The sequence below is a fragment of the Cavia porcellus genome, unplaced genomic scaffold (assembly GCF_034190915.1).
Source record: "Cavia porcellus strain 051 isolate PalLab524CR breed Dunkin Hartley unplaced genomic scaffold, mCavPor4.1 scaffold_27, whole genome shotgun sequence".
Classification (NCBI taxonomy): Eukaryota; Metazoa; Chordata; class Mammalia; order Rodentia; family Caviidae; genus Cavia; species Cavia porcellus.
This window is the reverse complement of record NW_026947510.1, coordinates 18,618,016-18,640,378: the sequence shown is the minus strand read 5'-3', so window position 1 is coordinate 18,640,378 and position 22,363 is coordinate 18,618,016. Positions and strand designations below refer to the sequence as shown.

At 37.7% G+C, this 22,363-nt stretch overlaps 1 protein-coding gene, 1 long non-coding RNA gene and 1 pseudogene across 2 annotated transcripts; all 3 read right to left on the bottom strand.

The window, feature by feature from the left end:
* Positions 1–284: 284 nt before the first annotated feature.
* On the bottom strand, positions 285–1,211 carry Cavporv1r646 (vomeronasal 1 receptor cavPorV1R646). Its single transcript, NM_001167393.1, is given in 1 exon segment — positions 285–1,211. A coding segment is annotated over 1 exon segment (927 nt).
* A 4,249-nt stretch (positions 1,212–5,460) lies between these two features.
* Positions 5,461–12,033, bottom strand: LOC100713805 (large ribosomal subunit protein uL11-like; annotated as a pseudogene).
* A 6,113-nt stretch (positions 12,034–18,146) lies between these two features.
* Positions 18,147–21,233, bottom strand: LOC106026247 (uncharacterized). The gene is made up of 3 exons (XR_001199857.2): positions 20,849–21,233; positions 20,576–20,729; positions 18,147–20,461 (listed from the first exon to the last, which is right to left on the bottom strand). It is a non-coding gene; the product is annotated as an uncharacterized LOC106026247 (long non-coding RNA).
* Positions 21,234–22,363: the final 1,130 nt, after the last annotated feature.

Below are 22,363 nucleotides of genomic sequence, written 5' to 3'. Positions count from 1 at the left end.
TGATTTACATGTGTTGAACCATCCCTGGTCATGGTGTATTATGATCTTGATGATTTATTGCATTTGTGAGCCAGTATCTTATTGAAGAGTTTTGTACTTATGTTCATTTCAGAGGTTTGCCTATAGTTTTATTTTTGTTTTCTTCTATGGTTTTATTTTTTCAATCCAAACACAAGAAAGTCAACACGTTTAAAATAAAACTACATATATTTCAAAGGTTAAGAGATATTTCAAATATTTCGAAAACTGAAAGGAAATTATACATCAGCCAATACTTAAAACATTTATCTTTTCCACCAGAATGTTAAGCACCCAATCATTCGTTTTTCAGTTCTCATTAGGACAAAAGGACAGACTGTGGCATAGCCATTGCCCAAAAGCATGTGTACACAGAGACTAATTGGGTCATTATTCCACAATATTGCACGGGAGGAGAAAGTAACACAGTCCAAGAAGTACATGAGCATAAAGAACCCCATGAGCAACAGAATGGTCTGGGTAGCCCTTCCTTCAGGGGAGCTCTTTGAAGAAAAGCTGGTGCTGTGAAGATGCTGGATCTGCCTCTTATGCCTGCTTAACAGGCTCACCATGTATCCACTTGAGAAAGCCATCAGTCCTATAAAGGAAATATCCTGAATATTTGCCAGTGAGAAAAATATGTACCTGAACAAGTAACTAATAGGCCACTGAGAGCAGGATTCAGTGACAAATATGAGACTATGTGAGGTCACATTGGGAGTGGCACCAATAGAGACTAAGAAACGACCATTCAGGAGCATATTGAAGACCCATAAACACACAAGGCAACATGGATAGCGATATGTGGCTTTATGTTTGAATTTTGCCAAAGTAGAGTTTCTGGGGCTTAGGGTGATGGCCTGGAGGATGCTCAACAGGCACGTGGTACAGATCGAGAGGGCTCTCATCAACTTTTGCATGTAAATAATTACTTTACATGTGAGGCCATCTTCCCAACCCTGAAACCCAAAAGTGTCTGTAGCTATGAAACCCATGGTTACCAGCATCACCAAGTGGATTAGGGCCAACTGAGCAATAGTTAGGTCCAGGGGCTTGGGTTTGTGTTTGAATAGAAACTGGAGAATGTGGAACAGAAGGAGGACAGTGTTGGCTATGATCCCAATGGTGATTTCAAAGAAAACTGTGCTTCTTATATCAAAAAATCTGGAAATTTTTCTCTTTTTCTTCACCATCACAGTGAAAGAAAAACAACAGAAGTCTAAGGAAAAAAGCAAGAAAAATTATTTGTCACAAATATCACCACCATCATCATTTTCTCAAACATTATGCCTTCATCAGATCATTGGATTCCTCCCTATGCACCCTTTCTACTGCAGAGCTCACCTGTCCTCAGGGCAGTTGGATTACATGTGGCACTTCAAGGGCCCCACAGCACCTCAGAAAAAATGACACAGGTGATCGCAAGCGTTTCCATGTGTCTGTCTCAATTGTTAGATTTCTTCATCAGGTACAATGCCCTATTTGTTTTTCTATCTAGAGAAAGTAGAGAAAATGCTGGCTACAGAATAAAAGCTATATTCCTTTTGTGGTAGTTGGAAGTTAGATTCGTCTACATCTGATTCAGATCCTTCCAAGCAGTAACTTCATGGCATAGGCATATATGATTATATTACGTCATATTTTTGTTTTGATATATTCCCAAACAAATATTTCTCAGTATGTTTTGAATTCTATTGAATTTTGCTGACATCTATAATCTAACATTTATCAATTCTAGGATTTGAAAAGCCTATTAACACATTTGATTCACAGTCAAATGGTCAGTAAAATACTGACAAATATATTTCTAGTTCCAAGAGATACAGTGTGTACAAGTATAAAAGCTATGAAGAAAGCCTGGCAGAAGAATGAAATTTCAAGTACTATTATCATTATTATGTACTTCCTCATGGATAAAATGAGAGAATTAAAATGCTTCATAATATATTATACTTCTGTCTCAGCCTAGAAAAGTAAGGAGATATGAATATCAAAATAGTAGACACTTAACAATATCTGTTTATAAAACACATGAAATTAAAATGTTTTTTAATCTTTCAAGAACGCTACAGCTCATATATTCTAGAAACTAATGGCAGGGAAACCTAGATCAGTAATGACACTGAAGTTATTCTTTAGTATTAGGACGATGAATTATAAGTTTCTTTTCACTCCATCATAATCATGTGGAAAGAGAATCTGAAATGTATCCATGTTTTTAGTAAATTCTGAAGATTCTTTGTCAAATTTTTAATTAAATGAGTGGCAAACATTCTTACCCTGAAGGTGGTTCACAATGACTCCATATATTTATGCTTCCTTCCTCAAGCAATAAAATGATAATTCTGTAAAGTTATAGGGCTCAAGTGTAAAAGTTTTTACCACAGGATTTGATGGCAATATACTTTTGAGGTTATCGCCCAGTGTGATGCAGGTATTTTTGCATTACATCAACCTTTATAAAGCTATAATGTTAACATTCTAAAATGGTGACATGGGCATAGACATGTATTATCACAGACTTATCATTTAAGCATCATAGATTAAGACAGCCTTCATACCTACTTAGAATGTATGCTCTATAAGTGACTGAAAGAAACTTGGACTTTCAGATACAATGAACATATGATCATAACTTAAAAATCAGAGGTAAGGAAGTATATGATCACAGTGCTATGGAAGTTTTGATTTTTAAAATATAAATGTAATAGTAAAACTAGGAAAAGTTCATCTTCTCTAAAGTACTGGTAAAGGAAAGTAACACAATTTTCTCCATTCATACAGTCAACAAGTTAATGTTTGATCCTATCGTGTGCTCAGGGGGAACACGTAAGATATATATCTGCCTATCAGACATCTCTGGCTCTGTAGGTTTCTGAATCCTCAGTGTTCTGCTTTGTCTTTTATGTGTTTATGAATGACAGACACTTATTTCCTCTACAACTATCCTATGCAAATTATAAAATGTATACTTTTAATATTTTGAAGGCATAACTTTACATAGATACATAACAATATCAAAATTAGAGTTTAGGAGTTGGAGATATAGCTTAATACACGGCACCTGCCTGAAAAACAGAAGTTTCCCCTGCTCAATTCCCAGGGAAAAAAAATAAGGTTTTTTTTAAATTTTGAAAGAATTGCAAGAAAAAATTATGACATTTTCTCTTTATGTTGTTTGTGCAAAATTCAAACTTTGATTTAATTCTATTTTCATAAATTAAGTTTGGAAAATAATCTCATAAAATAAGTCCAGTAGCATGCATGAATCTTCTATTTACTGAGGCATAGCATTACATTTTTATAAACATTGCTCATTGTTTGGGAAAGTAGAGTCCTAAAGCATGAGGATTGAGGTGGGAGATATGTGCAGATGCCTTAACTTTACTCAATATTCAGGATGTCAGGAGAGGCCTGAGTTCTTACCAGAAACTGGCAAATCTTTCTGGTGCAGAAGATCGATCTCCTTTCTGCACAACATTGATATAGGAAAGTAATGTCCTTAGGAGTAACCAGTTATATTATTAGCTCCCATGGATGATTACAAACATAACATGGAGTAAGGCAAACCATCGTATCATGTCCAAATATTATGGATCACACAACTCTATTAACAAAACACACTGTATATAACTTTGTACTGCATTTCTCTATAGATGTTATATAGAGAGATATAAATCTAAATATGTACTAATATTTCACTAGAAAATGCATTCTTACAGCTGTGTACATATGAAAACAGGATAACAGAAATGATCCAGCAGTTCCCCACATAGCTAAGCCTCATCCGGTTCACATCTCCCAGGCTCAACCCACTTTAGGGGAACAGAGAGCACGACAGCAGCTCCTTCCATCCACACAGTGATCTAGGAGACACTCCCCAGATACAGCTCTTAGAAGTGATAGTACTAAATCAAGACCTGCCCATCCAAAATTTCAAACACAAAGTTCTCATTTTTCAAACTGCATGTAACTAGCTGCCATCAAAGAGAGATTTTGTTAAATAAATAAATAAACAGAGGAAATAACCTGGGAAAAAGTTCGGAAAAAATTCACACAGTAGAGGCCACACTTGGAAAAAGCAAAGAAAGGCCATGTGGACACCTCTGCATTGATGTCAGCAGTCAACATTTGGAGCGCTGATTAGTCAGTAAGGCCTGAAAATGCCCTTGGAGAAATGTAACACAATTGACAGATGGATCATTGCCCTAACTGAGGAAGGAATCACTTTAGACACGATATATGGCAGTCACCAGCACCAGGTTCAATCCTGTGAAACATTATACACTCAGATATTTTGCAAGCAAGTGAGGAGGTTTGGGTCCATGCACCTGGGCCAGATAAGAGATGAAATCAAATGTCCTGTGAGAAAGAGGGGTCTGGGACTCCCACCCAATGTGAGTACTTATGGCCATGCAGGCAAAACAATTACAGGGTGAAGAAATTTGCTACACTTTCTTCTATTTCCATAGACAAAACGAACATAATCTATATATTATGCAGTGTAAGACCATCTATTATAATAGGATTCAAGGACAGAATTCAATCATGTGTCTTATGTGCACATAAGAGCAGATTTTGGCTGTTATTCCCGTACTTTATGGATCAACTTTACCATGGTGAGCATCAATGCCGTCCTTGTCTATAATTTGAGTTAAAAAAAGAAAACAAATGTTTTAGGGTAAGAGTGACAATGAGCAAAAGACTGGTTTAGGTTCATGAGAATATTGGTCTTCACAATTTAAGCTGGAAAATTGCAAAGAGAAAGAGAAAGAATAGATACAACAAGAAGGCAAAATCATCACCAGTCAGATAGATGGTCCAAACTCAGTGCACAGCATTTATAAAATACACAGCACCAGAAGTAGGAAGATCATGGAACAATTTGAGTGCATGGGTGACAGCTGCATGCATTTTTTAATATGAGGGAGCCATTATATTTTTTCATATTTTAAAAGATGCTAAAGTAATCAACTGGGTACTCATTTATCTATAGGTGTTTACATCATTCAATTGTTTACATGTATTTTCAGAAAAGTTAAGTGAACATAATTACTATTCCAACGAAAAGAAACAAAGTAATTTCAGAGATTCATAAATGTGAAACCATCATCTCTCACAAACACATTAGCCCAGTATGAGAATTTCCAATCATTCCCATAGTGCAAAAAATAAATTCCTCTGTTCATTAGAAATAACTTTAATTTTTGTCTTTTTCATTAAACATACATCAAGAAAAGATAATAGTTTATGTTAATATATCAAAAAAGATATTCAAAACAAGTGGGAGGTAGATGTCACAAACAGGAAGAGATGTTATGAAAGATGAAAATCTTTGGTTCTACACTTGTGCTTTATTGAAAGGGATTCTGTGTATCTACTATGAATGAAAGCAGAACAAATATTTTTACTTTGAAAAAACTGGAGAAAATAGTAAGAGACCTAGTCTCCCCTCTCAACACACACCAGTGGATTGTGTCCAAAGACCTCTATTATAAACACAGCAAAAACCTCCATCACCCTCATCTTTTTACTTTTCACTCTATTAAAGGCTAACTCCATGAAGATGAATTCTGTAAAATCAACAATAGGCCAAGCACGCTTTTGTGACACATCTTTTATAGGAATGAAGTTAATGTCTCTTTCAGAGCTACTGCTTTTTTTAAAAAAGGTACCTCATTTCATACTAAGTGGTTAAAGTAAAAACTAACTGCTATATTAAGCAAGTCACTTTTTAAAAAAGCTTTAATTGATTTATAGAGGTGATCGAAGAGGAACTAGTTCTGTGTATTGAAAACCAACAGCAAAATTTCATCTATTTATGAGAAGAGTAAACAGAAATATAAAACATTAGAATAAAACAATATCTTCCTGGAGAAATGATATTGGAATAAAATATACACCATCTATGTTTCAGAGACATAAACATATGCCAGAAACTAATTTAGTATTTCTTATTTCAATAAGAATTAATTTTCTGAGTCATGAAATTAAAAGCTGGAGTCTGTGAAAATCTCAGTACAAAAACCTCACCATGCAGCACACTGTCTCAATTCCACAGCTTCCGTAGGACCCAGCACACCACAGACCCTGCATCTGTGACCAGAGAGGAACTTACCAAGGGGCACATGTGCTGATCTGGTGCTCTTGAGAAAGCTCTACACGACATTAATATAAGGATTAATTAGGGTACCCTTGTGTAGATATGTCATGTTAGAATCTCTAGAAAAGTGACAAGATCCCACTAGAAAGGATAGAACAAGAGTCCCGAGTGGAACACGTTGCCTATCTGTGGAGTTTATTTTACTCTTTCTAGATAATAGCCATCTGGGAAGAGCTGTGCTCCAAACTTTACTTTGAGTTCCGCTGACACATCTGCATGAGGGATGAGAAAGGTCCCTTTGCATCATAAGTTCAAATTAGTTGAAAACTATTGCAAATTATGGCACACAGATTTCAAACTCCTCTGGAGTGAGACAATCCTGTTGCCTCCCAGTAACTCCAACTGTCACCTCCTCAGGGTCTCAAATTTCCTTCCACATGATGTGTGACACACATACTCTTCCCCAGTCTTTTCTCTCACAGAGCACCTGGCTCAAGAGTACTACATTTGATGGTATTTGTGTATTCCATGACTTTCAAGTTCTTAGTTTCAGGACTCAGACAATGAGTAAAATACCAATATGAATTTCAATAGAAACAAAAACTGGGATACAGCCTGCAGTATTGGGGTATTGTATATCAGGGTGATCACTGCCACATGATCATAACTGAAAACAAAGCAAAACAGGATATGGAGTCCACACAATGAAGAAGCTGGATGTTTATCTCTCATTCATACCATTGGAGGTTAAAAAAATAAAAGTTTCCCACTTTCTCCAAATTAAGAAACACAATATTAAGGAGGAAGACCCCACGCACCCTGGGCTTCAAACTTCAAAATTCCAAGGCTTGAGAGGCATCACATCTTAGTTCTCAGCAACACAGGGCCATGCAGATGACTGTCAGACAACTAACCTGATTAAGAAACATGCAGTGCCTGATAGAAGAGATAGATCTGCCTGGGAAAGTCAGCTCCTTCAGGGAGAAATTATGGATGGGCCAACAGCAACAGCCCCAAGAAGACCCACAGTTGATGTATAAGAAAATATAACAAAAGCAGGGTGAGGCTTTGCCCAGAGAGTAGCTTTTTCACAGTGGGATAGTGTTGAAGAAGCAGTCCAGTGTGGTGCCTGTCACAATACCAAAGACAGTTTAATCAGGAGCCATTGTGGGAAAGGGTCATTTGTGCGAGTGAGCTTCATGAAATATCTACTCCAGGACTGAAAAGCTACAGTGCAACAGTGACTCGGTGAGAGACAGCCATACACACAGACCAGGAAGTATAAGAGCTAGACATAGAGCCCACCAGATCCCCTGAGCAGCTCATGCTCAGCCCAGGAAGGATCAGGGCCCACATTCTGTGGTGGGAGGTGTTATTTGGTGAGTTTGGCTTTTCAGATCTAAGGATGATTCCATAGAGTTCAGAGGCTGTTGTGTCATGAGATGCACTGACTCAGAAACATTTCCTTGGTGCCTTCTACCTAGCCTGGGCTGTACACTGCAGTTCAGGGGTGGTAAGAGAAAGTTTTGGAAAGGGGATCATGGGAGATACCAGCACACAAGGGGCTTAATAGGACAGAGATATGGAATTCATAATGTCAGTGTAGAAGAAAGACTTTTGCAGATTTTGTTTGAGACTGGCATCATCTTGGATAGAGATTTTATTGCGGGAAGGACATCCTGTTAGAGGCAATGACTTTGGCTGTGGTGTGGAGGTAAGAAGGCAGAAATAATCATGGAAAGCAGCAGCTGGTATGGCATCCTGTGTAGGAACAGGACACACATAATGAAGGGGGTCAGTACACATCTGAGAATGTGCACCTGCTGTGGGCCCAGGATAGACCTACTGTTGCTGAAAACTAGATTCACTCTGACCTCAGGGTTGACCTGCCATGGCTTCTTCCTAGAATAGAAATGCCTTCAGAGTCTATGATAATATAACCACAGTACTCCACATGACCCTTAACCTGTTTGAGGACTCGGCAACCATGACACAAGGGACACTGGCTACCACTCAAGACCTTTGCATTATCCATGTGGTTCTAGTTTTACAGGAGTGCAGAATGCAAGAATTGTGGGGTCAAGGCACCTTCCATTGAGATATAGAAGAAGGTCTGTATGGCAAAGTAGTGATCCCCCGAGAAAGCAGTGAATGATGTCGTGAGAGTGAAGATGAAATTGCAATGGAGATACCAGGAAATTAGAAAAGCCATAAATATGGCACATCTGAGGGAAGATTCAAGGAGTAAGGTCAGCCCAAGGGAGAAACCATGAAGACTGCAACCTCTGGCAATGTCACAATAGGTGGGTCCATTCAAGCCCTGTGGAGTTCATGTTTCACCACAGCATGTCTTGGTGCTCTGCTTAGAATTATGGATTTAATGTTTGCCCAGATGGGATTCAGTTTTGCTTTAGTCTGGCATCTTTCTATCATCTTGTTATTCCCTTTTAGAATGGAAATGTTTATCTTGTGCCACTGAATGTTGCTGGGGTCTAACATTCTTTTTTATTTTTACATCGGCTCATAGCTAAGAGTTTGATTTTGGTTCCAAGGGAGACTTAGGACTTGGATTGCGGACTTGCACTTTTCAGCAGTGTTGGGGTATTGTTAGGACTTTGGCAACTTTTAGAGATGGACTAAATGAATTTTGCATAATTAGTCTTGTGGAGTCCAAGGAAAGAATGTTATGGCTTAAATTTACATGTACCTTATGCCCAAGGGTTTACAATGTACCTTATGCCCAAGGCTCCCGGTGAGAGCTTTGAAATGTGATTGGCTTATGAGGGCAGTATAGCTAGTTACTATTAGGAGGTGGAGCCTCACTGGAAGAAGTGGGTAACACTTGCTGTCACCCAGAATCTGATATCCCTTCCTGGCTCTGGCCTTGATTTTCTTTGTTTCACTTCCATGATGCTGTGAGCAGCTATCCGCTGCCAGAGGCTTCTTCCATGCATTGTAGCCTTGCAGCCAATTGACTATGGACTGTAACTATGAGCTAAAGCAAATCTCTCCTCCTGCAAATTGTGAATTTTTAAATATTTTGCCTCAGTAGTGAGAGTGATTAGGACATCCACCATTGTGCTTCTCAACAGAGAAGGAAAATTCAGGCTCTGAGTATATAGCACAGAAAGTGATGGTTCATCCTGACCTGATCTTTTGTGGCATAGGGGAAATGACTGTCTTTTCTGATCTTGAAATTAGTGTGTTAAGAAAAAAATATTTTTTCTTTTCTTATTTAAAAGTCTTTTGAGATGAATTACTGAAAGAATGACTTTTTAAAAATATTTTTTCATTGACACATTAAAATGTTACATATATATGTAATGGTCAAACCCAGATAATTAGCATTTCCCTTTTGTCAAAAGTTCTCTGTTTTGTTGGAAAGCTTTGTACTCCTGCCATGTATGTATACATGTATGTATGTATGTATATATATGAAAATTAAATATCAAACATTTACTGGACATTTAGCTTGCAAGGTTATGGACATTGAGAAACATATACAGAAGTTTAAAATAATCCATCCTTTTCAAAATTCTACCCAGCAATTAGAAATCTAAGAAATACTATTCTCACTTATTAAAGTTTAAAACTGGAAATGACAATGCAAAACAGAGACTAGAATTTTTATAGGATTAAAGTCTCTAAGTTCAAAAAGGGAGGCATTTCAGTCAAAAGAAAAAGATACACAGATGAGAGAAAGGTCATTTTATTCTTTACCTAACTGATGTTACGTATATCTAACAGGGGCAAAATGCACATTGCTGTCTTTTTACACATTCTTCTTAGTACGTGTCTGCAAAGTATGGTGATTACACTGAGCTTAGTGGGGATGGACACGTATACATGCTGCATCTTCATTATCTCCATCCCTCCCCTTTAGCCCACCCTCCTTCCCACCACAAAACCCCTTGACATCTCCAAAAATATTACCTCTCTATTTTATTATATAGATCCTTTATTTTGTTCTTTATTTATATTTTGGGTCTCTCAGAAAACTTGTGGTATTTAACCTTTTTTGCTGGCTTACTTCACTTAATATTATGGTTTCAAGATTTGCCCACTTTTGAAAAAATGTCAAGGAGTTTTGAAAAAATGAATCAGGTTTATTCTTTTTATGCTTGAAGAGTCCCAGTTGCTTTTTCCAGTACAATGCTTTTTTTATGACACTACCTTTGTAATATAATTTCAATTCAGGGATTGTGCTACCCCTTTCCCTGCCTTTGCTCCCCAGAATTGCTTTTCATGTTGTAGGTTTCTTCCTGATCTAAGTGATTATAGGATTTTTTCTGTAGTACTGTGCTAATAGTGTTTTGATTGGAATTATATTGAACCTGTATAACAATTTTAGTAGTAAGACTATTTTTGTATTAGTTCTTCTATGCAAAAACAAACCAAAAAGAGAGACCTCGTTGGTCGTCTTTTTCAGAGTACTGCAGTTTCAATGTAAAGATATTTCCTTTGTTAGATTTAATCGTAAATATTTCACTTTGTATGCTATTGTGAAATGTTTGGTTTTCTTAATTTCCTCCTTAGTCAGTTTGCATCTAGGAAGTCTATTCATTTTTGAGTGTTGACTTTGTATACTGGTGTGCAACTGAATTTAGCTAGTAAATTTAAGAGTCTTTTGGTGGACTTTTGTAGTTTCTGTAGAGTATCATGTCATCATCGAATAATGATAATTTAACTTTTTCCTTTCCTATTCTTATTTTTTAATTCCTTTCTCTTGTCTAATTGCTCTGGTTAATGTTACCAGAATGAGATTTAATAGGAGTGGTGATAGTGGATATCCTTGTCTTGTTCCTAATTTTAGAGTTAAAGCTTTTAGTTTTTGACCTCTTAGTATTATGTTGGCAGTTGATTCATCAAAGTTGGCTTTTAACAGATTGAGATAAACACTTTCTTGTTCAAATTATGTAGGCTTTTTATTTGTCAAGAATGGATATTAGACTTTGCCAAATGTTTTCCTGAATCTAGAAATGACCATATGGTTTTTGTCCTTGGTACTGTTAATGTGGCATATTAGATTTGTTCATTTACATGTATTGAAACATCTGTATATCTCTGCAATACATCCTTCTTGGTTGTGGTAAATCACATTGAAGATTTGCTGCATTCTCTTTGCCAGTATCTTATTGAAGATTTTTGTATTTTTGTTCATTCAGGAGATCCTCCTATCATTCTCTTTGAGGATCTTTCTTTTATTTTGATATCAGGGTAACTAATTCTAGCTTGCAGAAAAGTGTTTGGGAATATTGTTTCCTTTTAAGTTTCATTAAAGTTTTAGAGATCTTCCCTAAATTTCTTGTAGAATTCAGCAATGAATCCCTTGAGACTTGGGATTTTCTTCGTTCATCAATTTCATTTAATTGTCTTGGGTTATTTAGAATTTCTATATATTCTTTTTTCCTCAGATCTTCTTTTCTTTAAATATTTTCTTACGCATCTTAGCTAGCCATTCCATAGCACTATTTTTGATGTTATCTATGATTTCATGAAGATCCTGTCTGTCCACATTGCAGCCCCCAGACTGGATGGTCCTCAGGATCTCTGTAATTCCAGAAAGTTTTCTGGCTAAAAATCAGCATCACACCTGTTGAGCATAGTTGACAGTCTTGTCAAAAGCGACACTTCTCCTATGTTTAATGTTTTTCTCCTTCTTTCTGTCGCTTGTCAGCTCTTTGGAGCCTTTGATGGTCAAGGCAGAGGCAGAAGGCACCACCTCAATCAAGGCCTTTCTGTTCTGAATTTTCAGTTTCACTATAATCCTTAGATCCTTTCAACAATCAGTTGCCTCAACGATGCCATTCCCCAGTTTTTTTGGAACCAGACCCACAGGCTAATCTTGGGAGCCAAGGCAGATGTGGCATTAAATTCACCACAGTGCACCTCAGGTGCATGACTTTGATCTCACTGGGGTCTGTCTTGGTGAAGTGGTGAAGCTGGCTAATGTCTGATGAAACCAGATTCACAATGACTCAAGAAAGGTGCAACTTAACCTAATGCTAGACAAATGATGCAAGTTTTTATGTCTCCTTGATTCAACATTAGTAATTCCTATATATTTAAGAATCTACCCAATGTTATGAGGTTTCTATTTTATTACAAATTTAGATTCTCAAGATAGGTATTGATGATTTAGTTTTCTACAAGATTCATTGCAATTTTCCTTTTTCATTCCTAATTGCATCTGTTTCAATATTTTCTTGCATTCTTTGGTAAGGTTCACTAGGGTTTGTCTAATTTATTCAGTTTTTCAAAGAGCCCTCTTTAATTCATTGATTTTTGTACTGTTTTCTTAGTATCCATGGAATGAATTTATGCTTAGATCTCTATAATTTCCTTCCTCATATGTGATTTGGTCTTGACTAGTTTTTTTCTCTAGAAGTCTGAGGCTCAACATTAGATTACTTAAGCGTCCTCTTTTCCTGATGTGTGATTTCATCGCTATACATTTCTCTTATAGGGCTGTTTTTGTTGTGACCCATAAGTTTTGGTACATTATAGCAGCATTATCATTTCATTTTAGAAACTGTCTAATTTTTTTATAACTTCATCTGTGACCAGTTGGTTGTTCAGTATGTTGCTTTCAAATTACATACCTTTATAGTTTTTTACCATTAAATTCCTATAATGATAGTATGCATTGGAGAATTTCAATTCCTTTGCATCTACTTAAGCTTGTTTTATGAGCTCGTATGTGGTCTATTTTGGAGAAACTCCTACATGCAGCTGAGAAGGATGTGTATTCTGTTGTTTGCTGGAACTTTCTGTAGATATCTTTTAATACCATCTTTTCAAAAGTTTAGTCCAACTCTAATGTTTCCTCATTGATGTTTTGTCTGGTTGATCTATCTATTTGTGATGGTGCTGTTTTGATATCTCACATTACAATTGTATTAGTGCGTGTTGAATTTTATGTATATTACTATTTGTTATATATACCTGTGTGAACCTGTATTTGCTGCATGTATACTTATGATTCTTATCTCTTCTTCTTGGTGTTTTCCCTTAATAGATATGTATAAACTTCATTAGCTCTTTTGATTGGTTATGGCTTGAAATCCACTTTCTCTGCAAATAGAATAGCTACCCATTTTTTCTGGGATCTTTTCATGAAAAATATTTTTTGGCATCTTTAACATTCACTGTATGAGTATCTTTGAATTAAATGTGTTTCTGATATAGAGCCTATTGTTAGGTTTGTTTCTTTTTTATTTCAAAGTGAAAAAGAATAAAAATCATGATATATAATTCCAAAGCAAAATAATAGGAGGTTAATATGGTTAATATATTGCATATTGTTATCATCAAAGTAGTTGTTCAGATGACAAGATATAGGCATGAAAATTGATTAAATGAACAAAAAGCCACAAATTCATCTTTTTGATAAACAGATATTATAATATAGTCATCTATCTGCTACACATATATGTAGAAATATATATATATGTATATATACATATATATATATATATAGAGAGAGAGAGACATATAATCTTTTTTCTTCTTTATTTTCTCCTTTCCCTGATCCCATCTGTTTTTCCTTATAAGCAGTTTCTTTCTCTTTCATTTTCACAATATCTACTATTACATTATGGATTTTATTTACTCTTTCAGTTTTTTACACTAAGGAGACAACATGATATTTTCATTTACGAGCCTGATGTACCTCACTTACAAGTATGGTCTCAATTTACAACTATTTACCTTTCAAAATCTGAAGTTTATTTTCTTTATAGCTGAGTAATATTTCATTGTGTAAAAATGTCACATCTTTTTATCTGTTCCATGGTTCATGGGCACTTGAGTTGTTTCCAAAATTTCACTATTACAAGTCATGCTGCAATAAACATGTGTGCACATATATTATGTTGCATAATGTTTTCAATTATTTTTGATAAATACCCACAAATGGAATAGCTGCTTTGAATAGGTCTTCCAATCCTAGATTTTTGAGAAATCTCCACCGTGATTTCCACACTGGTTGTAACAGTCTACACTCCTGCCAAGGTTTCCTTTGTCCCTACAGTCCTTCCAACCAATTGTGGGCATTTGATTTCTGAAGGACAATGATTCTTTCTGGAGTAAGATGGAATCACAATGTTGTCCTCATTTGTGTTTCTCAAATGAACAGTGATGTGGAAAATTTCTTCATATATTTACTTGTCATTTGTAATTCTTAATCAAACAAGTGCATGTTCAGCTCTGTTGCCCATTTGTGGATGGGGTCTTTGAATTTGGAGACCTGATTTTTTTTCAGTTCTTCATATGTTCTAGACAGAAGTCCTTTGTAAGCAGGGCACCTGTGTAAAACATATTATCATTCTTGGATTTTTATTTTCACTGTTGGTAATTTCTTTTGATATGCAAAAAAATTTATAAAATTTTGTAAGATTTTAATAAAATCCAAATTGTTGATTCTTTTTAAAATTTTATATTAAAGAGAATAAAACAAAAGAAGACATAACAAAGCAAATCAGAACATACCAATGTAAACAGCACAGCACTTCACAACAAGACAACCAGATATTAACAGTAGCTACCATCATGTCACTTTTCTTTGAAATAGTAGAGAATACCTTCACATACAATAATATCAAACATAAAAAAATAGTATAAAACCATTCAAGAATATGAAATTATTACAGGATATTCAAAGCCAAATAACAGAAAATGAACAATGGCTACTATAATGTCTCATTTTCCATAAAAAATTGTTTATACTATCATGCATAATAAATTTCAATAAGACACAACATAAAAGAATCAATGGAAATAGGAGATCAAAAGCATGGTATGATTTCAAAGCAAGATGATATTAAATCAGCAATGGCTGCCAGTATGTCTTGTTTTCTTCAAAGAAGTTGTTCATGCATTCACACATAATAAAATCAAACAAAACACAAATCATTCCACTCAATGAATTAAAACATTATAAGGCTTCAAATCAATGTAATGGGAAACATGATTACCATAAAATCTTATGTATTCTTGGCATTTCTTACACTAGGGAGACTATATGGTATTTATACATGTGAGTTTATTTCACTTATGAGTATGGTCTTAAGTTGCATTCATTTATTTATAAATATCTCAGTGTGATCATTCTTTATACCTGAGTAGTACTCCATTGTATAAAAATACCACATCTTTTTTATCCATTCCTCAGTTGATGGACTCTTAGGTTGTTTTCAAGATCTAGCTACTACAAATTGTGCTGCTATAAACATGGGTGCACGTATATCATTGTAGTATGATGTTTTCAGTTCTTCCAGGAATATGTCCAGAAATAGAATAGCATGGTCCAGTCAGACCTACAGGACTCCTGTGCCACCTCCAGTGTTCCAGAAAGCTGGGCACGCCGCTAACCACTGTGGATGATGGTCCAAAGCTCTCCCTGGGTAAGGACCAATGCACTGGAACTCACTTCATGGACTCTCAACTCCCCTGATTGAAGAAGGTTGCTAGGTGTAATCTGGTCCGGCCAAAAAACCTCCCAAGCTCAGTCTAGTGTGGCTGGAAGCTGGGCATATCCTTAACCACTGGAAGCAATGATCTTAAACTTTCCCTGGGCTTGTGGTGGTGAGCAGGAGCTAAAACTGCAGGCCTAAACCTGCAGAGCCCAGACCAGTGTGGCTGAAAGCTGGGCACATCCCTGATGACTGGGAGCAATGATCTTAAACTCTCCCAGGGCTTGGGATGGTATGCAGGAATTCACCTCCTCTGGCAGCACAGTTCCTTCCTCTGGCAGCCAGTTCCCTGGATTCCATGTGCTGTATTTTTTTCCTGTATTGTTCACAAAAGATTTCATTTTATTATGTGCCTGTCCTTTTTTTCTCTATGCATTCTGTAGCTACGCAGATCAATTCTTTCATTAATGTTGTCATTTCTTTTTTTACCTGAGTGATTTTTGTGATCTGATTTTCTCTATAACCCTATGGATTTTTTTCCTTTACTCCACTTACTAAATTTTCAGAAATTGCATTTGCATTGCTTTTAATATCTTCTATGTCAATGTCTCCTTTATTTTTTCCTGATGGACTAGGAGTTTGAGATTGCATTTTGCTTTTTCATTGTTCCATTTTTCCCTGTTTGTTGATATTTCAGTCTTTTCAATCCTGCTAGCCTAGACTATCCAGTATATATTTCTTAGGATTCTACATTTGACTGATATTCACTCAGCTGCAGCACCCTACATTGTAAATGATGGGCCAGTCACCAGAATTCCTCTTGAAGGGTCATTTGAATGAGTTGTGGATTCATCTTAGGCTGACTACCTATGAGTATTGATGTGAAATAACCCTTAGCTAATATTGTTACTGTGACTCTACACTGTTTCAGGCTGCCAGATCCAGTGTCCAGCTGGGGCCTTACTGTGTCACTGAGTCTTGCAGGCCCAAGTAAGACCCTCCATGTGGAGGGAGCCTCACTTGTGTTCTTATCAGTCTACCAAAGTTCTTTTGCTGGAGGGAGAAGTCATCCATGCCCTTCCTGCTAATGAAAAACTCTGAGTGGTTGGAGGAGTTGTTGATATTCTTGTCTTCTCACTGTGGTCCTCTGCTTGTTAGGGAACTCATGTATGCTCTCACTGCCTGCTGAGGTCCTTTAAATGAGAGAATGAGTCACGAAAGCTCTTGCTGACCTATCAAATTCCTCACATGGGGGAAGGAACACAGACAATCCTGCTAGCCTAACAAGGTACTGCAAGTGGGGAGAGGGCTGACTGACATTCCCACCAGCTGCTGATGTCCTCCAAATGTTGGGAGATGTTTCTGATGCTCCCACAAGATGCTGAGGCCATCTAGTTATCTCAAATGCGTTTCGTAATGGTCATGTGGTGAGTGTCCGTGTAAGCAATCTATGTACAAATCTATGTACAATCTATGTACTAATCTATGTACAAATAAAAACTATTTCCCTTACACAATAAACAATCTGGTCCTAAGCATGTAATAGCCTTTCCTTTTCAATTATTATAAGCCACAGCCTGTGGTCCTAGAGATTCTACAAATCCCAATGTAATAGGAGCTACGGGGCCATGAATAGCAGTTCCTCATTTTAATTCATTTAATATCTTAAAGGGTAAAACTTCATGAAGATGTACAATTTCTCCTGCATTATTCACCACTTAGGCTTTAATAATAGGGTAAATATGCTGCCAACCTCTACTCACACTCACCTGGCATCTTTTAGCAGCAGTTGTAAGGGAAACTGTGAAAGGTGGAAGGTCCAGCCTGTGTTGTAGCAAAATTTTTCTGAACCAAGAATGCAGAACTAGCTGCTCGGGCACAGGTAAGATTCTTGGTTTTACATTGGATGTTTGTGAAATTGGTCACAGTGAAACACTTCTTCAGTGGAGAACTGTCCTACCCTGACACCCCAAGTCCTTTCCCTCACTTGACTAAGCCAAACTAGAACTTTCAAGTTCCATGTCAGGGCTGTTGCTCCACTGTCCTTTTTATTTGCTGGGAACTTAGTTTTAAGATAGAACTCAAAGCCAAATACTCTGTGGTTTCTCTGAAGAGGCATATGATCATCAGAACTCCCTGATCAAGGTCCACAAGGGTAAGGAAATATGGGAATCTTCTCAGGCCACTCAGCAGTATATTGCACACACAATTTTTGCCCTAAACATCTCCACATCTTCAGATTCACAGTTCATTGTTCCAGGAACAAGAGACATGTCTTTTGCAGAAAGGTGAGAAATTTTGATATTTGAGAAACCATATTTTAAATTTTTCATTTCAATAATATATCAAGCATATATACTTACTGTTATCATTCTTTAGAATCTTTTTGCCTCATTTTTAAATCTGATGGGATCAAAATTGATAATATCAATACACCTCTCTCCCATATTGTTTTGTACACACACCAACGTGTCCTCAAACCTGCTATCTGATGAGTTACCTTTACCACAGGTCTGTGTTCAGGTACCAAAATACTTCATCCAGTACAGCTCTTCAAATTTCCTGGGAGAGGATAATGAAGCATAAAGATATGAAGGCATGCATCCAAACACAGAAAGTTGAGGGGAGGTGGAATCCCCTCTCCTGATGAGAGAAAGAAACTGCCCCAAAACTGCAATGCACTTATTTACACAATCAGGAAGAGGTTGATAATATGTAAAACCTTTCTGCTTATGGGAGAATGGACCTGCCTAGCAACACACTGGTCTGGTTTACCCACGGTGCTCCGTGTTCTTGAGGCTGGCCCTGCTCTAGCCACACATGCATGATCAATCTGCAGCACAGCTTCTCTGCATGCTCACCTAGAAGCTATGAGATCTCAACACTGGAAACACTAACAGGAAACCAATGTATGGGTATTCCAAGTCCTGGACCTAGTTGGTGACTGGCCACATACCCTCTCCAAAGGATACAACAGATGTTTTAGCTGGAATAACTCACAAGCTTTTGTAGCTCACCTCATCCACTGCAACATTTCACTGGTGAATTTCTCCTTGAATTCTCTGGAGTTACCTGCCCTCTCTGTGTCTCTGTAGGTTCATTCCTGTCTTGGGCTATGAACCAGGAGGTAGAAAGTACAGTTTGCCACCTATATTTTCAATGTTTTCCTCTATCTCTTTATTTTTTCTGTGGGTTATAGGTTTCCCTTTAGATCCTTCTGGATCCTGAGGATCCAACTCCCTTCTGCTTTTCTCTCTGAAGTTGTTATATCCCAGTGTCTGGATTCCAAGTCTCATAAAAATTGATTTGTTGCTCTTGACTCCTATGCTGTCTTCCCAGAATTTTGCACATTTTCTTTATTCACTCATCTCTGGATTGACATGTATGCTGTTTCAGAGTTGTAGCTATTATGAATTGTGCTATTATAAACACAAATATACATATATTACTATAATGGGATGTCTTTAGGTTGGAAGCTGGTGTTTTCTCATGAATGAGGTTCCCATGGAAAACAAAACATGAGGAGTCATCAGCAGCAAAAAACAGCAGCAAATCAAAGACAACATCTGTATCTTTATAGTTCAACCCTTATATATGCCTTTTCCACATTTTTATTTTCTTGTTTGCTTCACCATGAAGAATATGCATGCTTGCCTATGGTAAGTCATGGTTACATAAGTATATCCTGCTGCGCAACTGCACAAAAGAGTGTGGTTACATCCTCAGATATCCTCAGAAACTCCAAGATTACTAGCAGTATTGAGTGGTTCCCCACATCCCACACCCTCAGAGGTTGGGGCATATTGTTTCTTGTGAATGATCTACAGGGTAGGACCCTATGCACAGAGAACAAAACAGTTAAGGGAACAGTAGAACATTAACAACCCCATTCCCACCACAGCACATTTTGTGATTACTCAGCAACAGGTGGATCACAAGGACTCCCACCATTGGATGAAGGGGTCCATTGCAAGACCTGGATCGTGGCCATCTCCATACCAAACTCTTGCAAGATTTCTTATGCCTGTGTCTGATAGTCAGGGATATAAATGCAACATTTCACATGCAAGAGGCCAAAAGTAAGTTCCTATGCTTCCGTTTCAAATGAAGAGCCATGTTGCTTTGCAAAACTACCTTTCCCATTTGAGAAAGCTCTTCCATGAGCAACACTGAAATCTGAAGCATAACATTCAAGGTCTGAATCAAATTTTGAGCCACAGCTTCAACCTGGAGGACCAGACTTTTAGTGCATGTCCCTGGCATCATGAAGGCCAACAGATAACAACACCAGGCCACCTGCTTTGTGTGGTGCCATCTGTGGTTCGTAACATCAAAGTTTGGGACACATCTCTTAGGGAAAGTCTAATGGTGTGTGGAATTATATGCAGCTTGCTGTCCACTAGGTAGGTAAGGCTAACTCATGGTGCCACATTTCCATAAGGCATCCATAATGTGCTAATTGTTGGACACCATACCTATACACTTGTGACCATCCCACCAAATATTTATGTCACTTATCAGCAACATCTAGTTACAAGGGACAGGTGGTATCTACCATGAAGTTTGATTTGCCACTGATATATATATTTGTTGAATACAAAATAGTGCTACATTCAGCAGTGTCCAATTTGCATTTCTGTCATACACCCCTAATCATTGTCTTTACCAGGTCTCAGTCTTTGTGAGGTAGTTGTGATTTTTGGATCAGCACGTTGGTGAGCTTCTGTCATTGATCCCAGCTAAAGTGAGTCCATAATAAAGCATCTTTGCTACTTCTGATTGGTCCAGTTGAATAGGGATACTGGTGTAATTCTTCATGGGAAACCCTCAGTATCTTCTCAGGAGTTCAGTGTGCACCAAGCAATATGACTGTTGGTGCACATAGGCAAACGTGTGTGCCCATAAGATGGTGTTAGGATGGCTCAACCTGGTTGGAAGGACAGGGCAGAAAGAGAAACCATTACAGGGAGATTCCACCTTTTGGGGAGAATACAAGCCACTTATTCATCCTGTAAGCAGATCATGGCTGGAATAATCTTACCTCTTCTATTGGAAAAATGAACCTAGTGCCATGCATGTTGGCACATGCTTATAATCCCAGAACTCAGGAGGTTGAGGTAGGAGGACCATTGCAAGTTCAAGTACAGCCTGGGCTATAAGGTGAGTTTAAGGCCAGCCTGAAGAACAGTGAAACTCTATCTCAAAAAGACAAAGAAAGAAAAAAATAATACTAAACCTAGGTTCCTGTTGCAACCAGGGGTAAAGGAGTCAAGGCTAAATTCACAAATCCCAGGAAATTGGGCCAAGCACATACCATTAATTCCTTTCAGAATGGTGGCTTCAGCATTACATGGACCGTACTCCTGGGTCTTCAAAGGTCAAGTTTAAGTCCGAGGCTGTATTTCTATAACATGTCTAAGTTCTTTCCCCCATGACTCCAAGAAAAACATCCAATTGCCTACCAGGGGGATCTGTAGGCCAGCCCCAAGTCTATTAAGATCATTCTCCTGGTCACATAAGCTCCAAAGAGAAGGGATTACAGCCCCTTTCATTACCTTATATCCCTCTTCTGTGGGTTGAAAATGCAGACAGAAAAACAAGTTGCAGTTTCAGGAGATAATCTAATGGGCTGTCACCCATAAGTCAGGGCTGCTCATTGCACAATTATACTGCCTGCGATAAAATCCATTCCCCCCATGGTGAACTTTGGAGCCAAATAGGCCAGTTTGGATCAAGAACACATTGTACCTCTCAATCATACCAGCAGCCTGCAGCCAGTAGGGCACGTGGAAGTGACATCATTCTCTCTGGCCCATTGTCAAACATATGGCCTACGAACTGGGTTCCTCTGTCAAATACTATGCCTCGCAGAATCCCATATGCAGCAGTCAACCATTATAAAGACATAATGCTGTAATCTTGGTCAGCAGTATATCTGAGGAAAGCAAAATCTACACCTGTGGCTGTATTCACAGCACTCAAAATATATTTATGTCACTGTGAGAGATAATGTGGAACAATATAATCCATGTGTCATATCTGTAGTGGGTGGAGTGTTCTTGGTATCATACTATACATTGTGGACAGCTTCTCCAGGGGACCAGATGAGCACACACACATTAACTACAGCTGTTAACTCAAAAAGAGTCAAGCCCATGTAACATTTTTATGTTATAATTGCATGATTCAGGGCCCTATATGGCCCAGTTTCTTGTGTACCAAGGCATAGCTGCAGAAGTTATCCCTTGTCAAAGCGTTTGTTAAGTCATTTTCCTGTGAGAGTAAGTGCTTACATTTTACTACCTGGTTAGTTTCCTGTCTAACCTGCTATAAGTCATACCATTGGTTGATACCTCACAAGGATGAGTGTCTTATCTTGCAATCTTCCTTGCCAGCATCCAGAGGATTAACCCACTAAGGATGACCCAATTGTTCATACACACATGTAAATGGCCAGAATGCATCATAAACATGCCTATTGTGCATAAGATTGCCCATTGGCCTTTCATGCCTGTCTCAGTTGCAAGCCAGAGTACATCCATGTTGGGCTGAACAATGACTTTTGTCCATTTGCAAGCCATGCCATTGCTAGACCCATCAGCATGCCAGCCTTCATCCAGAGGTTTCTCTTTCTCTCCTGCATAGGAACTATGAATCACATCCTATAGACCATCACCCTCTCAGATATTTTCCTGGGTAGCGTATATACCTGGTCCAAAAACTGGTGCTGATTTGGTTGCAAATGAATTGGCCTTAAAGGAGACTTGCTGTTAGAGGTATATCTCCTGACACATAGGGAAGGAGGACGAGCCACTCCACTTATGGGACA